Below are 20424 nucleotides of genomic sequence, written 5' to 3'. Positions count from 1 at the left end.
TTAAGATGAAGAGCTACAGGCGACAGGCTGCACACCTCAATGTCTCCATGAGGTAACCAATTCCTTTTCGGTGCTTTCCTTTTAGTCCAGCACTCTATTGACTAAATGAGCTCAGCACCTTGTCAGCTTATTGGCGAGGTTGTCTGACATTTACCGAACGTAGAGGCTCTGAGTGAGGAGTACAGTAGGCCCTCATAACTGGACTTATTTTCACACTTCGCTTTGTCGCTGTGCCAGCACTGCAGAAAAGAGCACACTGGAATTGATTTCAAGTTAGCTTTTGTTTGTGAAAGCTGTCCAACAGTCGCTTGTCAGAGCTACTGTTAGCTTGTGTGTCCTGGCTATTTAGACTTTTAGCACATCCTTCCTCTCAGTGTGCTTTTCCATATTTTCCGTCACAGAAGCTCTCGATCGGCGTAAAGTGATGAGGTACAAAACCAGTTCATCGAATCCCTCGCCCTCTGCCACAAGCGCATCACACTCTGCCATAGCCCAGCGCATCACACCTTCTCTTCCTGGCTAGCGGCGATGTGATCTTTGGCTGTGGGTCATCCTCAGACACAGCAGCAGGGTGCTTATAGTGCTATTACTACTACTAACCTGAAGAGCAACATCACACATTGAACTTTGAAATTTTCCGAAACTGAGCTTCTGTTAGTGCTTTTCACTTTCGTTTTACCTCAGACTGCTCTAGTGAAGTCATTAGCAGACAGTGTGTCTGTATGCAAATGAACCTATAAACCGACATGCGTAACCAGTCAAAAATGTCCCTGACATCCCTTGTTTGTCTCCAATAAACACCGGGAACACCGACTACTGCGGCAAACCTCGTTCCAACTCCTTTTCCATTACAGGATGTTAAACGTATTGGAAGGACTGACACTCATTTGCACTGTTACTGCATGCAGAGTAACAAGTGAGGAAGTGAGTGGGTGAACTACTGTGACTTTTTGTGACATAGCGCACACACACACACACACACACACACACACACACACACACACACTGGGAGTTATTTTCAAAACGAACAGATACACTGAGATTTAATGACAGTCTTCCAGTGTCACTCAGGAACATACTCTGAAATGGTTTTGTAATTGGAAGGCTAAAAGTGAGTGGGATGGGTTTGCTACCTTTTAAAAACACACTCACTCATCCTCCATTTGTGTTTGCTGTATATAATTAGAACTTCAGATAATGCACTACCTAGAAAATTACCATTAAGTCACCATTAAGAAAGATAACCTTTCCATGATGCCTTTGAAAGACCCCCCACAACACTGAGGTCAAATTACTTGTTTACTGTACTGTGGCCATTCTCAGAAGATGACCTGTCATGCATTGCATGACTCATGCAATAAACACTGCATTTGTGTAAAAGTTTATATTCGCCTGCCTACAGAAAAGGGTTAAGACCTGTACCCTTTGGAACCACTTATGTTCTAGTTTCTCTAATTGAATGCTGTGATCCTTCATCCCCGTCACTGAAGCCCTCTCTGTTCTCCTAACCCCGTCCATTATGGTGAGAATAGTTTGTACAGCACGGCAAAAAATACAGGGATGAAGTGAAGGGCAGGATCCAGACTGACAGATCAATCTCAGAGTGACAGAGTAAATGTCCGTATCTCACATCTTTCCCAAAAATTGTTAACTTCCCACTTCAAATTCTGTCCCAGTTCTATTCATTCTGACTTTAATCCTGGCCCACTGAGCTTTGAGAGGAATGTGTGTATTTTTTGGCAGTAATGGACTCTACAGTGGAGCTGACCTTTGTGCCTGCTGAGAGAGGTCTGTGTCCAGAGGGCAGCTAAGCCAAGCTAAGCCAAGCTAAGCTGGCAGTATGGATCTCGATCAGAGCCGGGTGAAGAAATCAGACAGAGATCAGGAGGTCATCTCCCACAGGCATGGCTGGCTGTTGGTGAAGAAGTCTTCATCGATCGCCTGAGTGTGATAGATATCGGGCTGAAATTGAACAGACTGGCGCAGGCAGGGTTGTTTCCTTGGCTTCTGGCCTCCGGGCCCCGGCTCAATGGGAAAACAGCGGGGGCACCAGTGAGACATCACTGCACCAGAGCCAGCATCAGTCAAAGCAGCCGCCAGCTGCCTGCCCTGAGCTCTGCAGCTCTCTCACTCATCTCTAGGTGAGCGGAGAGCTGGTTGTGTCCCTGGTGCCCGACCTTGGTTCTTCCAGAGCTGAGTCTGACTGTTTGAAATTCACCAGGGACGCCCCGCTCCTCCCTCCTGACCCATTGATCTAGTTGTATTACAGGTATCCTATTCATGAGAGTTGCAGGGCATTTGTCCTATAAACTTAAAATATTGTACTTCCACGTTCAGCCATGTTTTATTCACAGCTCCTTTCACAGCATGAGGTGCAGTTCATGGCCATCGGGGTCCAGAGGATGGCTACGTCCCTCCAGCACCAGCACTTAATAATTTCGGACTTTATTTTGAAAGTACGGACACGAATAAGCTCTATGTTAATGTACTCATATTTTGGACAGGCATCTTTACAGGAGATGCCCTGAAGATGAAGGAATGCAGCACAGATTACTGCAGTTCATAAACGTACTCTATTTTCACACAGTCTTCCTTAACATTCTGTTGATAAGATTTAAGCTCGACCCTTAGATCAGCTCTTTGCATTGAAGAAAATGAAATATACTGTCAACAAGCTGTGTTGACTAAGGAAACAAGGACAGTTCATAATGTAATTAATATTTATGGGGGGATTTGTCCTGTCATTGTGACAGTTCTCTGCAGTCAAAGTTAACTCGTAAATCATGTGCACTCATAAATAATTTACAGTTGAGAGCGATTCAATGTGACTAAAGCATCAATACCGTCCATGAACTGTCGTGTGAATCGTCTTGCATAACTGACCAAGCAGCTCAGATGAAGAAGAGGGAGTTCTTGATATGTCATTGGTTGCCCTTCAATTGAAGTTTGTGAGGGCGACAACATAAATCATTCCGCTGAGCTCGGGAGTTTCTGTTCAAGTTAACACAGTACATTCAGGTACTGTGAGGAGGATCAGTGCCAACTGTGTCTTTTCCTGTTCTCTTTCTTACTACCGTGGCTTGGTTATCAAGAGTCAAATTCAGGTCAGTGTTTGGAGGTTGAGTGCTTTATTCTTCTTTTTCAGTCAGAGACTTACAGTGAGTCAATCCATTGAACACTTAAAGCAAATGGTGATACATTTAGATTTTGGCGGAAAATGCTCTGCTCTTTGAGGGACCTCAAAGAATCCGAGCAGCAAAGAGGATTCTGTGGGAGAATTAATCCCCCCTTAAAGGAACAGTTCGACATTTTAGGAAATATGCTTATTTTTTCTTCTTGGATAACATTTTCATGTATGTCTGGTAAGTAAGAACCTACAACAAGAAGACGGGAGCACATCCTCATACTTAAATGACTGAATAGGTCAATTGCTAGTGACTCCCAAAAAAACAAAGTGGTATATCACTGTTTCCAAAACAGCATGATCGTTGCAACGTCAGCTGCACTGGACATTCATCATACGGTTGCAGTTTGGTTGTGTTGAGGCACTGAAACGACTTGATATAGGTTGAGGATAACATCTTGGTTCAGGTGAAAATAACTACTTTTACTTATTACTTAATTCAGCCATGAACATACCAACGTTACATATGTAACTGTGTGTTCATGAACCTAAACTAAACCAGACCATAAACACATAAACAAATTGAAGAAACATACATTTTCAATATAACCATGGTTGGCAGAAACGTACATTGACAACATTTATTCTGGCGACAGGGTTGGTACAATACACATACACAAACATGTTAAATCAACTATACAAGAATGAGCAAGAGAATATAGTGAGAAATGTTGAGTCATAATGGCAGAGGTGGGAAGTGAACTAAGCACTTTGATTGTCAGACAAGTAGAAGTGCAAATATTTTGTTGCTGTACATTTTTCAGGTATCTGTACTTCACACGAGTATTTATTTTTCTGACAACTTTGAACTATTCCTCCTCACATGTGAACACAAATATCTTCTTTCTACTCCTTACATTTTCAAAACAGGCTGGTTACTTTAGTTTTAATGCATTTGAGGGGAATTATCGATCGGCAGACGATGTGTGAACCTTTGCCACCTCTGCATAATGGCAGCATTAAATACCTTAGCTAATCAGCTATTGAAAATGCAACTTCAGTATTTTTCTAGAATTAGTGCTATGCTCAACACCTGGTTTCTATGAAACAGGTAACAGGTAAAGCATATGTCTATCCAATAACATACAAAAGTAATAGCCAAAAGTTTAATTTGGAATGCCTATCAATGCAAACAATTTGCAGAAAAAAACTAGATTACAGTTCTCAGAAAGAACTGTACTGAATTTAAGAAGCTATACACACAAATGTGCCATGTGCCACAATCTACACCTGTCTGTTTTATCACCCAATCCAACAACTCAGCTCATTCACATACTGCCACTTTTGTGTGCTTGACTTCCGCTATGTACTCTGACAGGGAATGAAGAGCCCTTAATGTCTCTTAATTTTTGAACAAGGTACCTGCTGAAGTGGCCCTTGACGAGGCACCAATTCATCCTGTCATCGTGATCGTCACCATGCTCCCCCATTACCTCTCCTTTTAAACAGACACCTTCTGGAGCTGATCCACTATCAAAGCAGCCATCGAGTTAATCTTCTCCCTACCAGCCACCGCCAACAGTAATGAGCACATCAGATCTCTGACCGGCATGCACCTGAGACAGGGCACTACCATGCACTGCAGATGGGTCTTTGTGTGCCGCAAACCGCAGCCACCTTCATCCAGTTAGCCTAGAAGAAATGAGGAAAAGTGAAACGGGAAGACAGGGGAGGAAGTGGCTCATTCTTGGCAGAGCAAGAGTGGGAAGAGAAGAGAAGGAGCAAGAGAGAGACCCTCATTAAAAGGCACTGTGTTGGCTTCACAACCGTCCCACCACTTCAATGCACTGTCATGCAGTGATGTATCGCTCTGCATGGTGCTACCAAGGCCTTTATTCCCACTCTCCTCCATGTTTCCCGCTTCTAGCCAATTAAACGCCCACTGGAAAAGAAGAGAGGAAGTGCCACATTGAGCAACGCACAATGTGGAGAGTGGAGCTGATGAAAGGACATGTCTCTTTTAGGCTCCTTAATAGCTTCAGGACACCGTCTCAGTGGCATTTAATGTCTATCATATAATTCACTATGCTACTACTCCTATTTCAGCTTCCTTACACGTACGCTCACTTTATCACCAAGGGAGGAAAATGTTTATCAGAACTATGAATATTTCATTTACCCTATAGGTTAGTTGAGTATTGGCACGCTTCATGCGTCCTTTTAATGCATTTGTTCTTGAAATGACATGAAGGATCATAAAGTGACTTATGTCCAATGACAATGCATCAATTATGGTGGTTAAAGTAGGTTTAGGTGATTTGGCCCGTAGGGTGTTTTCCAATCCTGATGTGTGTTTTGGGCTTTAGGACAGCCACAACAATCAGGGGCAGACAGAGGTGTATATGCTAGCATAAACACTGTTTACCACCTTCTCTTCTGTGCTGCACCATGAATAATGTAAGCCCTGAAATCCCCAACTCAACACTGTGCTTGACCTGTTCATTTGTTGCAGTAGCCAGGATGGTGGGGTCAGAATGTGGATGTGTTAGTGCAGCATGGAGGCAGAGGCTAATCGCAACACCAGGACGGGCAGCTACGCTACTTCTCATTCCGCCGGTGTCACTGAGGCTGACACCATAAATCTCACTTATTTTCAGATCCAACCGAGACACAGGCAGAAATTACGGCCCAGAGCACATTACCAGCCACAGCAGCGTGCTGAATGCTAACAGAGAGATTCTTGATAAAGCAGACGGGCAGTTCCCTGACAGATTATTGAACACAAAGACTCCTATCCGTGAGACTTGAGGGGGCAGATTGGCTTGTAACTAAGGCACAGACACCAGCATCAACAGTTGAGAATCAAATGAACTATAAATCATGCTAAACTTAAAAAATATGACTAAGTGCATTTGTGCAGTTGTATTCATGGTTCTTTACAGATTTCTATGATAGATATTATTATCCTAGAATCGTTTCCCTGCTTTAGAGTGGGGAAAAAAGGACACATGTCAATAAGAATGTGAAGGACAGCAAGATGAGACAAATATAGCCTGATTCACATTAACATAATGTTCTTTTTTTAACATGCTATAATCTGCTTCAAGGGGCTTTTCATATAAGTGCACAGCTGTTGCATAGTGACCTCATCATCATTCTAAACCAGTGCTCAATGGTACTTGTTGCAGGTGTTGCTAGGCTATGGCTTCTTCTTCTTCTTCTTTCTCTTCTACTTGACTGGGACCCGAGACACTTGTGGGTCCAGAAGGCTCCAAATTCACTATGTGGCGCATGTTGTAATTTGATTCATTGTGCATAAGCTCAGTAATACTGTATACACCACTAAAGGCATGATCCAAATTAATTTGATATGTGCATTTTGACATAATCTTGAGGGTCTGTCTTGTTGAGGGGCCCTCTGATGGGCCATAAAATCACATCAAATCTTAAAATCTAGTTTTGAGGCCTCCTGAAAGGGTTCATTTTACTCTGATCAAAACAACACCTACTGGCCTATTTATGAGCATACTGCACCAAAACATGAATACCAAACCTTCTTCATTGTAGACTTTAATAGTCATTTGATAGTTATGGTGCTGTTTAACCCTCAAAGACTGAGATAGCCATCGGTGGCTTAAAACATCTATTGTTCTAAAATCTTTAATAACTTTTAATCTTATAGGCTTAAAAAACTCATATAATGAAAAGCAGAGTTTGTTGGTATCACATGTCTTGTTTGGGCCTTAAAAGGCTCTGTGGTGAATGTGATTACAGCATTGATTTGTCAAGGAAACCCACATAGTTTCCGAGCTACTTTTGTTGTTCATGTTCAATGGATCATGTATTTCTCTAAAAAAAAGTTACTTTTGCTTCAGTGTCCCCCTGTGATTTGATATCCTTTCTATTTATTCTCTCGACTTTTTGGGACACGTATACATGGTCAGTAAATGAAAAGTAGGATTAGGATGTTTTTCACTGAAAAATGCAGACGGTTATATTGTAATAAATGGCTGTGACAAATTCAGCTAAATTCATCCATTCTCAGACAAAGCAGGTGTAAAATTGGGACTTTAAATGAGCCAGACTGGAACTTAAGGCTCTCCTGAATCAAATGATGTATAGCACTTGATGTTTGCAGGGCTCGATGTCCAACTGGCGGGGGGCAGCTGCTGAATGGCTGCAAAAGTAGATATACAAATCATACACTAATGACGTAAGTTAAGTTATGGACAACCATCAGTAGGTGTAGGATGTGGTTTAAATGGCACAGTGGGTAAAAAAAACATGACTTTCACTCATGACACTGGGGTTTGTTTCCTGTGTGGAGCAAAGGTCTTTTAACACAAACCATGATTTTTCTCTTTTTTCTGCTATTCTTAAATATCTCACCATTGTCAGAGGGCATGAAAACACATCTACTGTGTGTAAAATGATCTTTTGCATACTGATCAGATAGACTTGACAGAAATAAGATGCCACGCTGAGGAGAGTCATTTCCTTTGCTATAGAGCATCTTCTGTGTCAAAGCCACAACACAGTTCTTCTCTTCCTTTTTGTTTTGTTTCAGAATGCCCATTTTGTCTGACCCTCCTCAATCCACGTGGACTTTCTCTGGATATGTGACTGCCAAATTATCCTTTAAACAAAAGACAATAATTGTGAGCAAATTGGAACCCTGATTGATTGATATATTTTTATTTTGAACATATAAAAACAAACAAACAAAACAACAACAATAACAGGCCCTAAGTTTTACTTAAATTATATAAAGCAGTATCCATGATGTGTTATTTTGTTAGATTTGGCAGGTGAAAAAAGGATAAAGGGAGTTACTTAATACTAATAATCCTAAATGACAGGAAACAGAAACCATTTTTACTTTGCAACACATCTGCATCCCTGAGCTCACCACATTTATCTCATCTGAATGTCACAAACAGCGTGTGTTATCAAGAAAACCTCTTAAAACCTCTCTGAAAACCTCTCTGTTGTTCCTAAAATAAATGCAGATAGTACAGATATGAACAGGAGATTTAAAAAACATCTTCATAGCCTTCGAGCAACACGCTTATAAAGCACAATTTGCTACATGTTGCACATTTCATATCCTAAAATGAAGGTTAATGTACATTTTCATGAAATGAGTAAGAAACCCATGAATCTCTGACCATAATAAAACATCATCAACTCTCATCAGGTGGTTTCTTTCACACTACAGTAAGATGACTGAGTAACACTGCTGATGTGCACCACTGGTCTCCATTTCGTGTTTAATTGCGCTGTCTACGTCTGAATGTGTGGACCACTGATGCATCACTGTGGAATCCCGCTGTGGCTTATTACTGCCAGGCCCTGCTCTCCGCTGCTCTCAACCTGCTGGGTCATCTCCAGCTGCTGTAATCTAACATTAGCCTCTGCTTTCACCAGGTCCCAACCATTTACCCCTTCATGTATTATAGATGACCCTTTGGAAATGGAGAAATCCCAGCAGACATAGTATTAATTTACAGCATCCCTCGATTTTAAGGGGGATTGAATCAAAGTCAGCGGCATAGTAAGAGGGGGGTTTATATTGCTATATAACACTGTCACAGTCTATAAAATTGTAATGAAAAGCCATTCAAAGATTAAGTGTTTTTTTGTGATTCATTGGTATCTCTTGGCTCAACTAATAATCATTTTACTCCAGAATTGAATGGTCTCCGTAATTGATGCTCGACCAAGCTCCTTTCAACCAAACTTAATCCTCTTTCTCTCTTTTCTTTGAATGGCTCGCAAACACAGGGGGAAGTCTTCAGAAACCCATTTAACAGGGCAATGTACAAATATTGTGTACTTCCCTGTTGACGGTGGGATACACATGAATGTGGTGACAGGAAGTCAGACAGTGAAGATTGGTCCTGTTTGCGCTTGTCAGGTTTTAAAATTGCTCTAAACAAATGTGACATTTTATTCAACAGGCATCACTCCAGAGTTAGATTTCCTCTGTTAGAAGAAAAATATTAGTAGCTTCCTCAATAGAAAACCACTGCAATGTCTTCAGTGTTGGCAAAGCTGTAATATAGTCCAAAAAAAAAAAAAAGAAATGGAGTGTCTTGGGGTTCCCATTGAAATTAAAGAAATCTGAGCAGGGCTTTTGTGTAAGACCATTCCAGTAGTAGAATGAAAACAGCTTACAATGAGAGACTTTTGTCATTGTGCTGTACAATGAACTAAAGTCATTTCGGTTCACCAATAGCAATAAGACTATGTCCGTTGAATTGTAAGTATTGAGAAGTACACTCTGACCTCAATGGCAGCAATTTATTGTGCTACCCAGGGTTCCATAGCAATCTGTGTAATTTAAGTCCAAGTTCTTTGGGTTGAATAAGCGGAAGTACAATGTGCATGTGTGACTTTAGAGAGCAAAAGTTAACTCAGACTTATCTTAATTGGCCCCAATTATCTTCTGTGACAAGTCTGGTGTGTGTGAGTGTGTGTATGTGTAATGAAAGGTTAAGATTTATGTTCAGAGTGATGAAGCTGCACCACTGAACTTAAAGAACCTGAGCTGTCAGGACCACTGAGGTCACTCATTAGAGTAGCTTTCTCTTCCAAAGGGCCTAGTTGGTCTATCTGATATCACTGTGTTGGTGTTGTTCCTACAACATCATAGGAAATGTTGTTCCAGGACTGTCATTTCTACTTAAAAAAAGAGTGTGTAAGACTGTCACCTGTTGGAGAAGAGTGTGTAAGACTGTCAACCAGGAGACAGGGGTTTGTATCCTGCCCATTTCGAAGGCTCCTTCAAATGCGGCCGAGGAATGCAGCCTTCCTCTCCCATGACGGCTGCTGCACGCAATGAATCTTGCAATAGGCTGTGAAGCATCCAATGGCCTATCCCAAGATTCATTGTGCGCTTTGACATTTGACACAGAGTGAAACAGAACAGATAAATTCACTTTTAAATGTAAGTATGAGGTCACTCAAGTAGCTAACGACACAAATGTTAACAAAACAAGGGACCCCAATACCGTCAAGGTTGCTAGGCAACAGGAGCGGCACTTTGTGACGCAAGGGTAAGGTCAGTTTCCTGGAGACTAGACTAGTCTAGTCTAGCTAGAAACTAGTCTTATTTAACAGAACTCAGTTCTGCCTTCGTGGTATATGAAGGCCACGCCTTCGTGGCCCACGTCCTTCAAGGGTTGGGTCGAGTTGTTGAGAGACAGCTATTGTTATACTGTTCACATATTATTTTAACACTCATTTCAGTTATTATTTCAGTTTTCCGTCGCTGTTTGGTTAGGTTAAGGCAACAAAAAATACTTGGTTAGGTTTAGGGAAAGATGGTTTGTTCTGTATTTTTCAGTTACTATGTAGGAATGCTTTTTAGTAAATATAATGGAGACAATACAAACTTTTTTTCTGTTATGCAGTTTGCTAGCAAGTTTTTTACCCTAAATAATAATAACAATGTTATTGTTCTTGCATTTCATTTTACCACATTTTTCCTGGTAACACGTGTTGTTGTTTGCACTTTGCATCCAGGTCAGAAGAGCCTCTCATCAATGACATGCATTAACATATATGAATCATAATATATTTATAAGTGAGAAAAGAGGCCACACATACCACTGAAGGTAGAAATGGCATTCACAATGTGCTCCAAAAAAAAAGGCAGTTTGAGATGTCTCGTGGCAGTACTCTTACCAGGCAATTACACATGCACAAGAGGAGGGCAATCACATCCAGCACAGACTGCAGAGAGAGCAACCCTCAGCATCAAGCCTGGCTACAGGAACACTCAGTGACTCCACGTTATATTACTGATGATGTGTCTGAGTGGAGAAGCAAATGATTCATAGACAAATGTTCATGTAATAGAACATGAATAATTTCCAACATGAAATATAAATCTCCTACATTTCATTTGTCTCCTGGCAGTAAAGTAAAATCAAAATTTTATCTTCCGCTCTATAATTTTGGTGACCAGCCAACCACAATGCTATGCTAATTACTTTCATCAATTAGCCAGCTGAAGAGCGTTGCATTGGGGGGAATGTTTTGTATTTATTCTAATAATTACATTCACATAATTAAAGCAACTCCCACATAGTTTCAACTCAACTTACAAACTCAAGAGTAGCTACTCAAAAATACATGCAAAATGCTGCATGTTGCACTTTAAAAATTAATGATTCTCTCCAGGAGAGCGACAGTTCTTTTCTGTTCTTTCAGAGCTAGTATTTACAGATTATCTGCAGTCGGATGGATTAGAGATGTGCCAGGCCCTCCACCGTTGCTCTGCTGATCTCTCTTTCTTTCTCTCTCCAGGATTCTGAGATTCTGAACACTGCCGTGCTGACTGGGAAGACAGTGGCTGTCCCAGTGAAGGTGGTGACCGTTGGAGTAGACGCCTCTGTTATGGATGTCTCAGAAGCAGTCAAGTGTCGCTCCACAGACGAGGATGTGGTCAAGGTCAGTGAGATGAATTGTTGAAAGAGAAACGAGCCTCTATGTGTGCAGAGTGAGTGTGTGAGTCTGTGTTTTCACAGAATGCTGAAAGTATTTTCAAAAAACGTTTTACACCTGTTTTAGAGAAGTAGGTGTGTTGATAAAAGCATATTGCGACCAAGTGTAGAGGAAATAGATTTAACGACTAGGTCAGGACACACATGAAGCATTAGACAAGTTTGCACTTCACTGTAGACACAAAAAATAGAGTGGAGCGATGAAAAAACTGTAACCTTCTTCAAACTAATACAATAAACAAACATAAATGTGAGAATTAGATCATGCCATCTCGTTATGTCATCTTCTTCTGCAGTGGTGTAATGGTATCTGACTGGAAAATCAGTGCCACCAGCTGTTTATCTTGAGGCGCCCGACTCCTAATAATTTTATAATGGTAGTGGCTGGAAAGGCATATTAATTAGCATTTTCTTTTGCAGACCTTCTGGGAATGTAGTCAAAATTTACAATCCTGGTTTCACTTATCTAATAAAAACATACCTACTGTTTTTCCACAACTTGCAGTGAGTAAGTGTGTGAATGTACACTTTCAAAAAGAATCTCAGTGGAGCTGCTTAAAGTCTTAAAAATTAAAATACTACAAAAACTTTTTTCACCTGCATTGATAAAGTTGGTGTGTTGATAAAAACAAATGTGTGACAAAGTGCACAAGAAATAGTGTTAGCAGCTAAGTAATGACATACATGAGGAACGTGACTTAAACGCAGAAGTTTGCACTCCACTGAAAAGATGATGAATAGATCTGAGTAGAACGGTTGAGGAGACTGTAACCTTTCGCAAATTAACACAAAAGACAAACATAAGTGTTAGATTTACATCATGTCACATTTCTACCATTTGAGGTTTGACTGGTACTCTTGATTACATCATCTCGTTATGTCCTCTTCTTCTGCATTGGTGTAATAGTATCCAACTGGTAAATAAGCACCACCAGCTGTTTATCTCCTGGTATTTGCTGAACAGTAATGTATTGAAACACATATTTATTTGCATTTAATTTAGCAGATTTTCTGGAAATTTGGTTTAGACTGGCTTTCATCACTTATCTTATAAAAACATACCTTGTCAGCAGCTGACTTCAAGTCCATTTTTGCAGATGTTTTTTCAACGATTTACATAGAATTCATAGAAACTTCACATAAGCAATCAGAGCACTGTTCCTGCTGCTAACCCTTTCAGGAATTTTAAAGGATTGACCTGTATAGAAGAACCCATATTGTACATGTTGATTAACTATCCATCAATTATTTCATGATAATAACAATAAATGAATCAATGTTCCCCATTAATAACCTGGACTGTGGGCGGCCCGCTACAGTTTCATAGTGAACCAAAAATATTTTTCGCTTCTCATAACAGTGTTATTTATGATATAGCCTCTGAATGTTGCTCTCAAAGTGCACCAGATTGATGCATTTGACTTTAAACTTGCAAAACTTCCCTCCTGGGGGACATGTCCTTGAGGGTCCCATAGTCTCTGTGGGAAAGTCCATTTCACTGTCATAAATTGTTGGCAGTTTGCAAAGTCCTTCCTGTTTAGAAGACAACTCATTTATTATACCTAGCTAATATCAAAATGAACTCAACAAGGAATGACAACAAATATGTGCATTTAACACTGACACTATTATTGTGGCGTTTTAAAGACAAGCATTAAAGCTGATGTGAGGATAGATGAGAATATGTTCTATGTTTGGTACATCTATATAAATCCTCCAGAATGGATAAACAAACAACATGAAAGGGAGTGTTTGATATGCAGTGCCTGCTGACAGGTTGCTCAAGATTTCCTTTATTTTTAGAGCCACTTTCAAACCTGGGGCACAAGGCATGCAAGAATACAAAGGCCCTTACAGTTTTATAAAGTTGAGCCCTGGTATCCGTGGCTTTGGTCTCAAAACAAAAGAAGTCTCTCACCAGCAGAATCCCAATGACTTCCTAATGATCCGTAAAAAAAGCATCACATTGTCTGTGGTCTGTTTTCAAGTGGCTGAGAGTTCAGTCTCAGTATTTAGAGACAGCATCCTGATATGCAAAGGGCTCCTTCCAATCGTGCTTCCTGTTTGAGATTGTCAAGGTGAGAAAGGATAGAAGGATGCAGCAAGTCAAACTCACTACACTTAAAAAAGTGATAATGTAACAAAGTCAAGTTGTAGTGGAGGACATTTTGCCACATCGCTCCATTTTATCATGTCTGATTTGAGAGTTAGGGACAGTTAAATGAGTTCCAGAGGGAAATAAGATTACAGTCAAAGATCTTAAAAAATCCCACGGCTCTGCTGCTGAGATCTGTAACTCAGAGCACTCATCTGAGTATGTATACTGCTGATAAGTCAGGACATTCTCTTTTCATCATAGCCTGCCATCATGTATATAAACATGACTAATTCATCTAATTTGGACCAGGGGAATTAGCGATACGTAAACAGAAAGTGACATTGAAGCTGAATAATGAATGACGGCGCACATTAAATTATGCTTTTATTCGCCTGTGGCCATATAATCAAAGTTGATTTGAAAGAAATACCCCAGGTCGCATGCTTTTTATTCAGACCTCTTTGGAAATTTGTCCTGCTTTAACAAATTTTGTCTGACATGTATAGGCTAAAAGCAGGCAGAGTCTTGATTCATTTGCATGCACATGTTTCTTTTTCTGGAGTTATAGTTTTTACAGTTCAGTCAAGGGGCAATGCATAAAGCCTGGTTCACTGTGACTGTGTTGAATGTGAGTCGTTTACAGTATCAAATGGCTCATGCACTGTACATGTACAATCGTGTTACAGCTCCCTATGTTGTTGGTGCATAGGGTGAGGACATTTAAAGACTTAAAGCAACGATGATTGATATTTTTTTTATCAACAATCACATGATTACTTGTATGTGGGGAGGGTCGTTCAAAGTGATCAACCAACGGAAAATGATCACACAACTCTGCAGTTCCCCTCCTCTCAAAGCATTTAAGCGTCTTTCAGCTCAAGGCCTTTTTTTTCAGTGTTGTTTTCAGCCGCAGCAGGCAGCCGCTTTTCAGCTGAAGAGCCCAAAAAACCCTCTGTCAGCCACCCGCAGACTGACAAAGTTAGCAGCCGCCTAAAGGGAACATTGTAGCTGTTAACAAAGCGAGGTCAGAGCAGGGGTTTCTGCAAATCTTCCAGCAGTATATGCAGATGGTTCAGGTGCTTCTCAGCTCAAGGGCAGTACATTTCCAGGGGAAACAAAGGGACTGATCCCACTTTAAAGAATTAAAATGTAAGATTTTTGTATTAAAAAATGTTTAAAACCAAAGAAATCCAGAATTTAACTCAAGGTACTGGTGTATTTCAGTTTGTTGCCTGTCACTAATTTCTCGTAGAGAGTCAGAAAGTATAGAAGAAAGTCGGTGAACGCGACTAAACATAACGTGAATAAAACTTTAAAACATGACCTTATCCATGTACACTGCCTGAGTCACATTAGATATATTTTCAACAGCAGTGATGGTTTTTTAATGGTATGTTCACCACTAGAGGATCAAATTATTGTCCTACGTGACTTGTACAAGTTAGATAGTGGGATCATTTGTGTTATTTCTTATTCACCCCAAACAGCCAGATTACTGTACTGTGTTTGATCTCATGTCAACCTCTCACTAACCTCAGCACTCACCAGAGACTCCGGTTCTCTCTCTTCTTTTTCTCCTCTCCTCTTGTTACGTTACGTTCATGAAATAAAGTACATTTCCCCTTCAGCTCCAGTCAGCAGTCAACATGACAAAACATAAACACGCGACAATGGAGGTCACCTACAGTGATCACTGCGGCAGTCAGTTTGATGAACAGGAGTGACGATAAATACCCTTTCTAATCCCAAAATTAAAAAAGTAATCTCTGAGCTCTCCTCCCATCGGTAAGCAGTTCTTGATGAGAGCAAAATCGGATGTTACTTCTGGTGTTTATTCTTCCATAAGGCCTGTCTCAGCACATGATTTTCTCCTCCGGAGCTGAAGAAATCAAATATTGTGCCTTTAATAGTACAAACAGACCAATGTTTCGAAATGACTGTTTTCATCAGCGTTACAATCAACAAAGACAGATGGCAAACACATACATAGTCAACCTAGACTAGGTTCAATATCCAGATATTTGATGCCAAATGAATCATAACGTTGCTCTATATCTGCTTTATGTGGAATAAATTGGCAACAGTTACCCAAGTGTCTAGTTTTTTAGATTTTAGCCACTACTGCAGGTTTAAAACTTGTGAATTAATTATACATTTTAAATGTAGTGTAGTGCTGTAGATTTTGATTATTTTTGTGTGTCCAAACATTCTCTGGGTACTCAATGCTACAATTTTTTAGCGTGAGGCCCATGTAGGTGTAGAAGTAACCTTTGACTCCTGAAACTTTTTTTATAGAAAGAATGTATATTAGTTGCTGTCACAAAACAAGAATATAAAAAAAAAGTTCTATATTAATGCGCTTCCAAGCAAATCTTCTCACTTCATCTAAACCGTGGTCTGTACTTAGTCAAGGTCATGCTACAAGCAGGCTCTTAAAACCACCACTTCCATGGAGCAGGGCTATTAGAATATTTACAGGCCTTCCCCTTGCATTGAAATGAGTGGCGTAGCTTATGCAGAGGAGTCTGAGCGGCTTAATTGCTTCTGTCAAGCCAAGTCTGTGTACAAGCCAGAGACAGGCTCACCCCACCTTCATCCTCCCTACTCCCATCGCTCATATCTGCCGTGGATTGTATCTGTCTGGTGAGTTGTTAATTTCCTGGGCTAGATCCAGAGACAGCCTTAATGTCTTCGGTAAGTATTCTCCCGTTAGCTGCCTAATGTGTCTGATTAATGTGGCAGTGGATCCTCCTGGACGTTTATGATACTATGTGAATCAGAATGACGGAGAGTGTATAATTCGCAGAGACAGTCCCACCCTCAGTCTGCCACAACACACATCCTGCTGGGAGGGTGTGCGAGGGGTTAAAAGGACCGCTGATTAATTGAGGGTGTCTTTGTATGTTAAAATATTGATTTGGAGCCATGTCAGCCAATATTACAGCACAGCAGGAAGGTGTAAGCACGTCAGTGTAATGTGTTGGGATGGCTGGATATCAATTGCATGTTTTCTGTAATTGTTTCTGCTAAGAGTGTTTGGGAATAGATCAAAGAAATGCCAGCAGGTGTTTAATTTCCCTGTCATGGGACGTGCTGTGGCAGAGCTGCATGCTAATAAATCACACACTTATTTACACAGAACTTTTCCTACAACAATTAAGGGTACACTGACTTCATAGAGCTTCTTGTTAATGTGGCAAGAGAAAGACAAGAATACATTTATTTGCAAGAAACATCTATTTTATTAACCATTCCTATCACTGTTAGATATGTACAGAGGTCCTGAGGTCAAAACACAACATGTCAGAAAAATGCAACAATTTAGAAAAAAACTACATTTCAGAAAACACATTTCAGAAAACACATTTCAGAAAACACATTTCAGAAAACACAGGGGCAACAGTTTTCTGAAATGTTGTTTTTTCTCCAATGTTGTTGCATTTTCTGAAATCTTGTGTTTTTTGTAAAATGCGGTGTTTTGTGAAATGCCGTCATGTCGTCTGAAAGGATGTTATGTTTTGACCTTCAGGGCCACCACAGCTATGGTCAGTGAGCCTCACGTGGAGCCCAGTCAGTTGTTATCCTGCAACCTCCTGCTCGTGCAGACAGGTCGCAGCGACCAAACTTGTGAGAAAAAGTCGAAGACGAAGGGGCTGTCAAAGGCTCTTCAGTATCAGCAGACTGAGTGCAGGGAGAGAGAAAGAGGCGAACAATGAGGGCTGATAAGGAGCAGGGACTCCTCTGACATCTTTATCAGTTCAAACACACTCTCACACTGGGAGCCCTGATGGAGCCCAATCTGCTCCATGACTGACTGTAGCCACTGGGGAAACACTGCCCTTGTAGAAATGTTCAAAAGCCTCATCAAGCAACTCTTTCACTGTTACGTCATGCAGCATTAATGCACATGCACAGTACTACTACGTATGCTAACCCTAACCCTGTGCTTATTATTGGCTGTAAATTTATAGAGGAAATATCCATTGATCTGGCTTTTCAGCTCCCTCACAGGGGTTTCAAGATTCTTGTTGGGTGCTCAGGTCCACTGCTCTTTTCAGCTCACTGTTGGGTAGGAGACCTTTTTGTACCGTTTTAAAATGGTCACCTCTACCAAAATAAATATTTTTAAAGTCAAACCAAAAATTAAATACATTTTTGTTAAGAAATAAGTATAAATATCATTGGTATTTGTTCTGACTTGTTTACTTATTTGTTTAAAATTGTAATAACCAATAAGAAGAAATTTGAAACTACAACAAGCAAAAATATAATTTCATTGGTGAAAAGATGACACTGGTGAATCAGTAATGTTTGTTTTAGTGCTGTACTCCTCAATTCATCAGCACTTCACAAAAAAATTGTTTTAATTGTATGACTTATTCAACCAGGATTAGTTTATATCCTCCCCAGCAGCAGGGCAGATGAAAAAAGGTCCTATTAGCTCATTAGTTTATATAGGAATAGTTTAATGTAGGGGTATAAGTTTTAAATTGAGTCTTCATGCCCAGTTAAAAGTTGTTTGTGTTATTTATTAAATTTGTTGGGGTTTCCTTGTGACAATGTCTGATTGGTGCAGTATCTCTGTGGGCACACACTAAAAATAGTTCAATACATCACTTCAATTCCGACAGCCACACTGACACTTGTGTATTAGCTGGGGGGCTGATGTCGTTAGCCATTAGGTCCCAATCTTTGATAAGAGCATTCCCAACATTTCTCTGTGACTCAGCTCTAGAGATCAGAATCAACCTCATTGCTTTAGTGTTGACTGTCTGGTCGAATCCAAAAACAGTGGTTGAATGTAACTAAGTACATTTATTCAAATACTGTACTGAAGGACAATTTTTGACGTACTTACTCAAACACCATTAATCTTTTATCAAAATAGTTTGCGGTTAATTTAATAATTCAAAACTAATCGATCGATAGTTGCAGCTCTATTTGACACAGTACTGTGCTACTAATGTAAATTGTGTTATACAAATTGTCTGAAATTGGCTCCTCATTGATGAACTGCACATTAAAATATTCATACACGTATCTGTTTGTTATAAAAACAGAATAATATAATATTCTACAGTAACGTATCACTTCTAAAGGTGCCATTTTGCATAATGAGTGGGACTTTAGACACAACAGGTGTTGAATGAAAATCAGGAAAAAATAAATGCCTAATTGGAATAGTTGTTAAGATTAGCAGGTGAGGCTAGCTAGCTTCATAGCCTCCATTTTTGAATGGAATACAAACTGAGCAGCAAGATCCTACCAATTGTATAAAGGGACAAATGTCCTAAATCCCTAATGGTGCAAAACCAACACTATGTGGGCTTGTTGACAAAAGGGGAAGAAAAAGTTTTCTTTCAGCCACACTGGCCCTCGGATATCAGTCAACCCCAGGGGAAACAAATAAAATGCTAAGAAAAACGCCCACCCAGAGACTGAGGTGCAGACACAAAAATGTCCAAAATGTGTTTATTCTTTTTTGCAAATTGGAAAAATAGTCACAAAGCTGCAGCATCATTATAGTATTTCCTTACACAAAAGTGACAAGATTCCAAATGTCAGTTTTACTTTGAAATTGGTAAAATTGGTTCTGTCCAAATGACGGTAGGTGCCTGGATTCAGTGTACAACTGCAGGAAGATCCATTATATTGCTCTTAGATTTAGTGAGAGAATGAGCGAAAACCTTCGGGATGTTGTGTTTCCAAAGCATTTACAGTACATTCCCTTTAGGTAGCAGTATACCTACATTATGTTTCTTAAGCAACAGTTTTCACCACATGGATCAACAAACAACCTTTAACCGGAAGGTCTCTGATGAAGCAAACACTGTGATGCGTCCAACCACACACTGGTTCTGTGAGAAGAGTCCACAGTGCAAAGTGTAAAATCAATGCAGCAAATCTCCAAATATCCGCTTTTAGTTAAACAAACCAACCAATATTTTCCACAACTCTGCTGGCTTTTCTCTAGAGGTGATGTGAAAGCAATAGAATCTGTCACACACAAAGTTTTCTGGTCACAGAGGATATCCTGCTGCGGCTTCGTGATGAATGGCTGTTTATGGTTTTATCTCACTGTGGAGAAACAACTTGGAAGGAGGAAAAAAAAAGATATTTCCCCAGACCATCTAAGTCCATCTGGTTCCAGCCATAGTAGTCTGCTGTATGATGGGATCAATAGGATTGACAAAGAGCCCCAAAACAGGGTATCTCTGTTTAAGACATACTGATTAATTACCTCAGATTGTGTGTGTGTCTGCTGGATATTCCTCCTGAGAACCCTCTGTGGCTTTTTGTGTGTGTGAGTGTGGGGTGTGTGTCTGTTTCATGTGTTTTTAAAGAGAGAGAGACAGAATGCTGGGCATTAATCAAAAGCTGGTACGAGTAAAGAAAGAAGCAAAAACAGTACGCAACAAAGAGTCCTGTCCTTCAATAGCACAAAACTGGCCCGCTCATTCCATTTATAAAGCAATTTATGAAACAGATGGCTTTGAATTTGGTCATTTCATCAAGAGACAACCTCTCTTCTCTTACTAGTTTCCATCTGTTGGTTCTTCTTTTAGCCACAGGCAAAACTATAATAGAAGAGCCGACCACGACCTGTTTTCCCTCAGGTTCAAAGATGTCCTAGCTGCCCTCCTCCCTCTTACCCTGAGTGTGGAGCAGATAGAGGACCTTTCATCTTGTTC

General features: G+C 40.3%; 1 protein-coding gene across 1 annotated transcript in view; it reads left to right on the top strand.

Annotated features, from left to right (window-relative positions):
• Nucleotides 1–20424, top strand: part of LOC140995453 (transmembrane protein 132C) — a 154214-nt gene that overhangs the window by 114223 nt on the left and 19567 nt on the right. The window contains exon 5 of the mRNA XM_073465452.1: nucleotides 11438–11581. Within this exon, the coding sequence (XP_073321553.1) occupies nucleotides 11438–11581 (144 nt within the window). The remainder of the gene's footprint in view (nucleotides 1–11437; nucleotides 11582–20424) is intronic.

The sequence above is a fragment of the Pagrus major genome, chromosome 5, assembly GCF_040436345.1.
Source record: "Pagrus major chromosome 5, Pma_NU_1.0".
NCBI classification, from domain to species: Eukaryota; Metazoa; Chordata; class Actinopteri; order Spariformes; family Sparidae; genus Pagrus; species Pagrus major.
The sequence above is the reverse complement of the archived record's forward strand: the minus strand, read 5'-3'. Positions and strand labels throughout refer to the sequence as shown.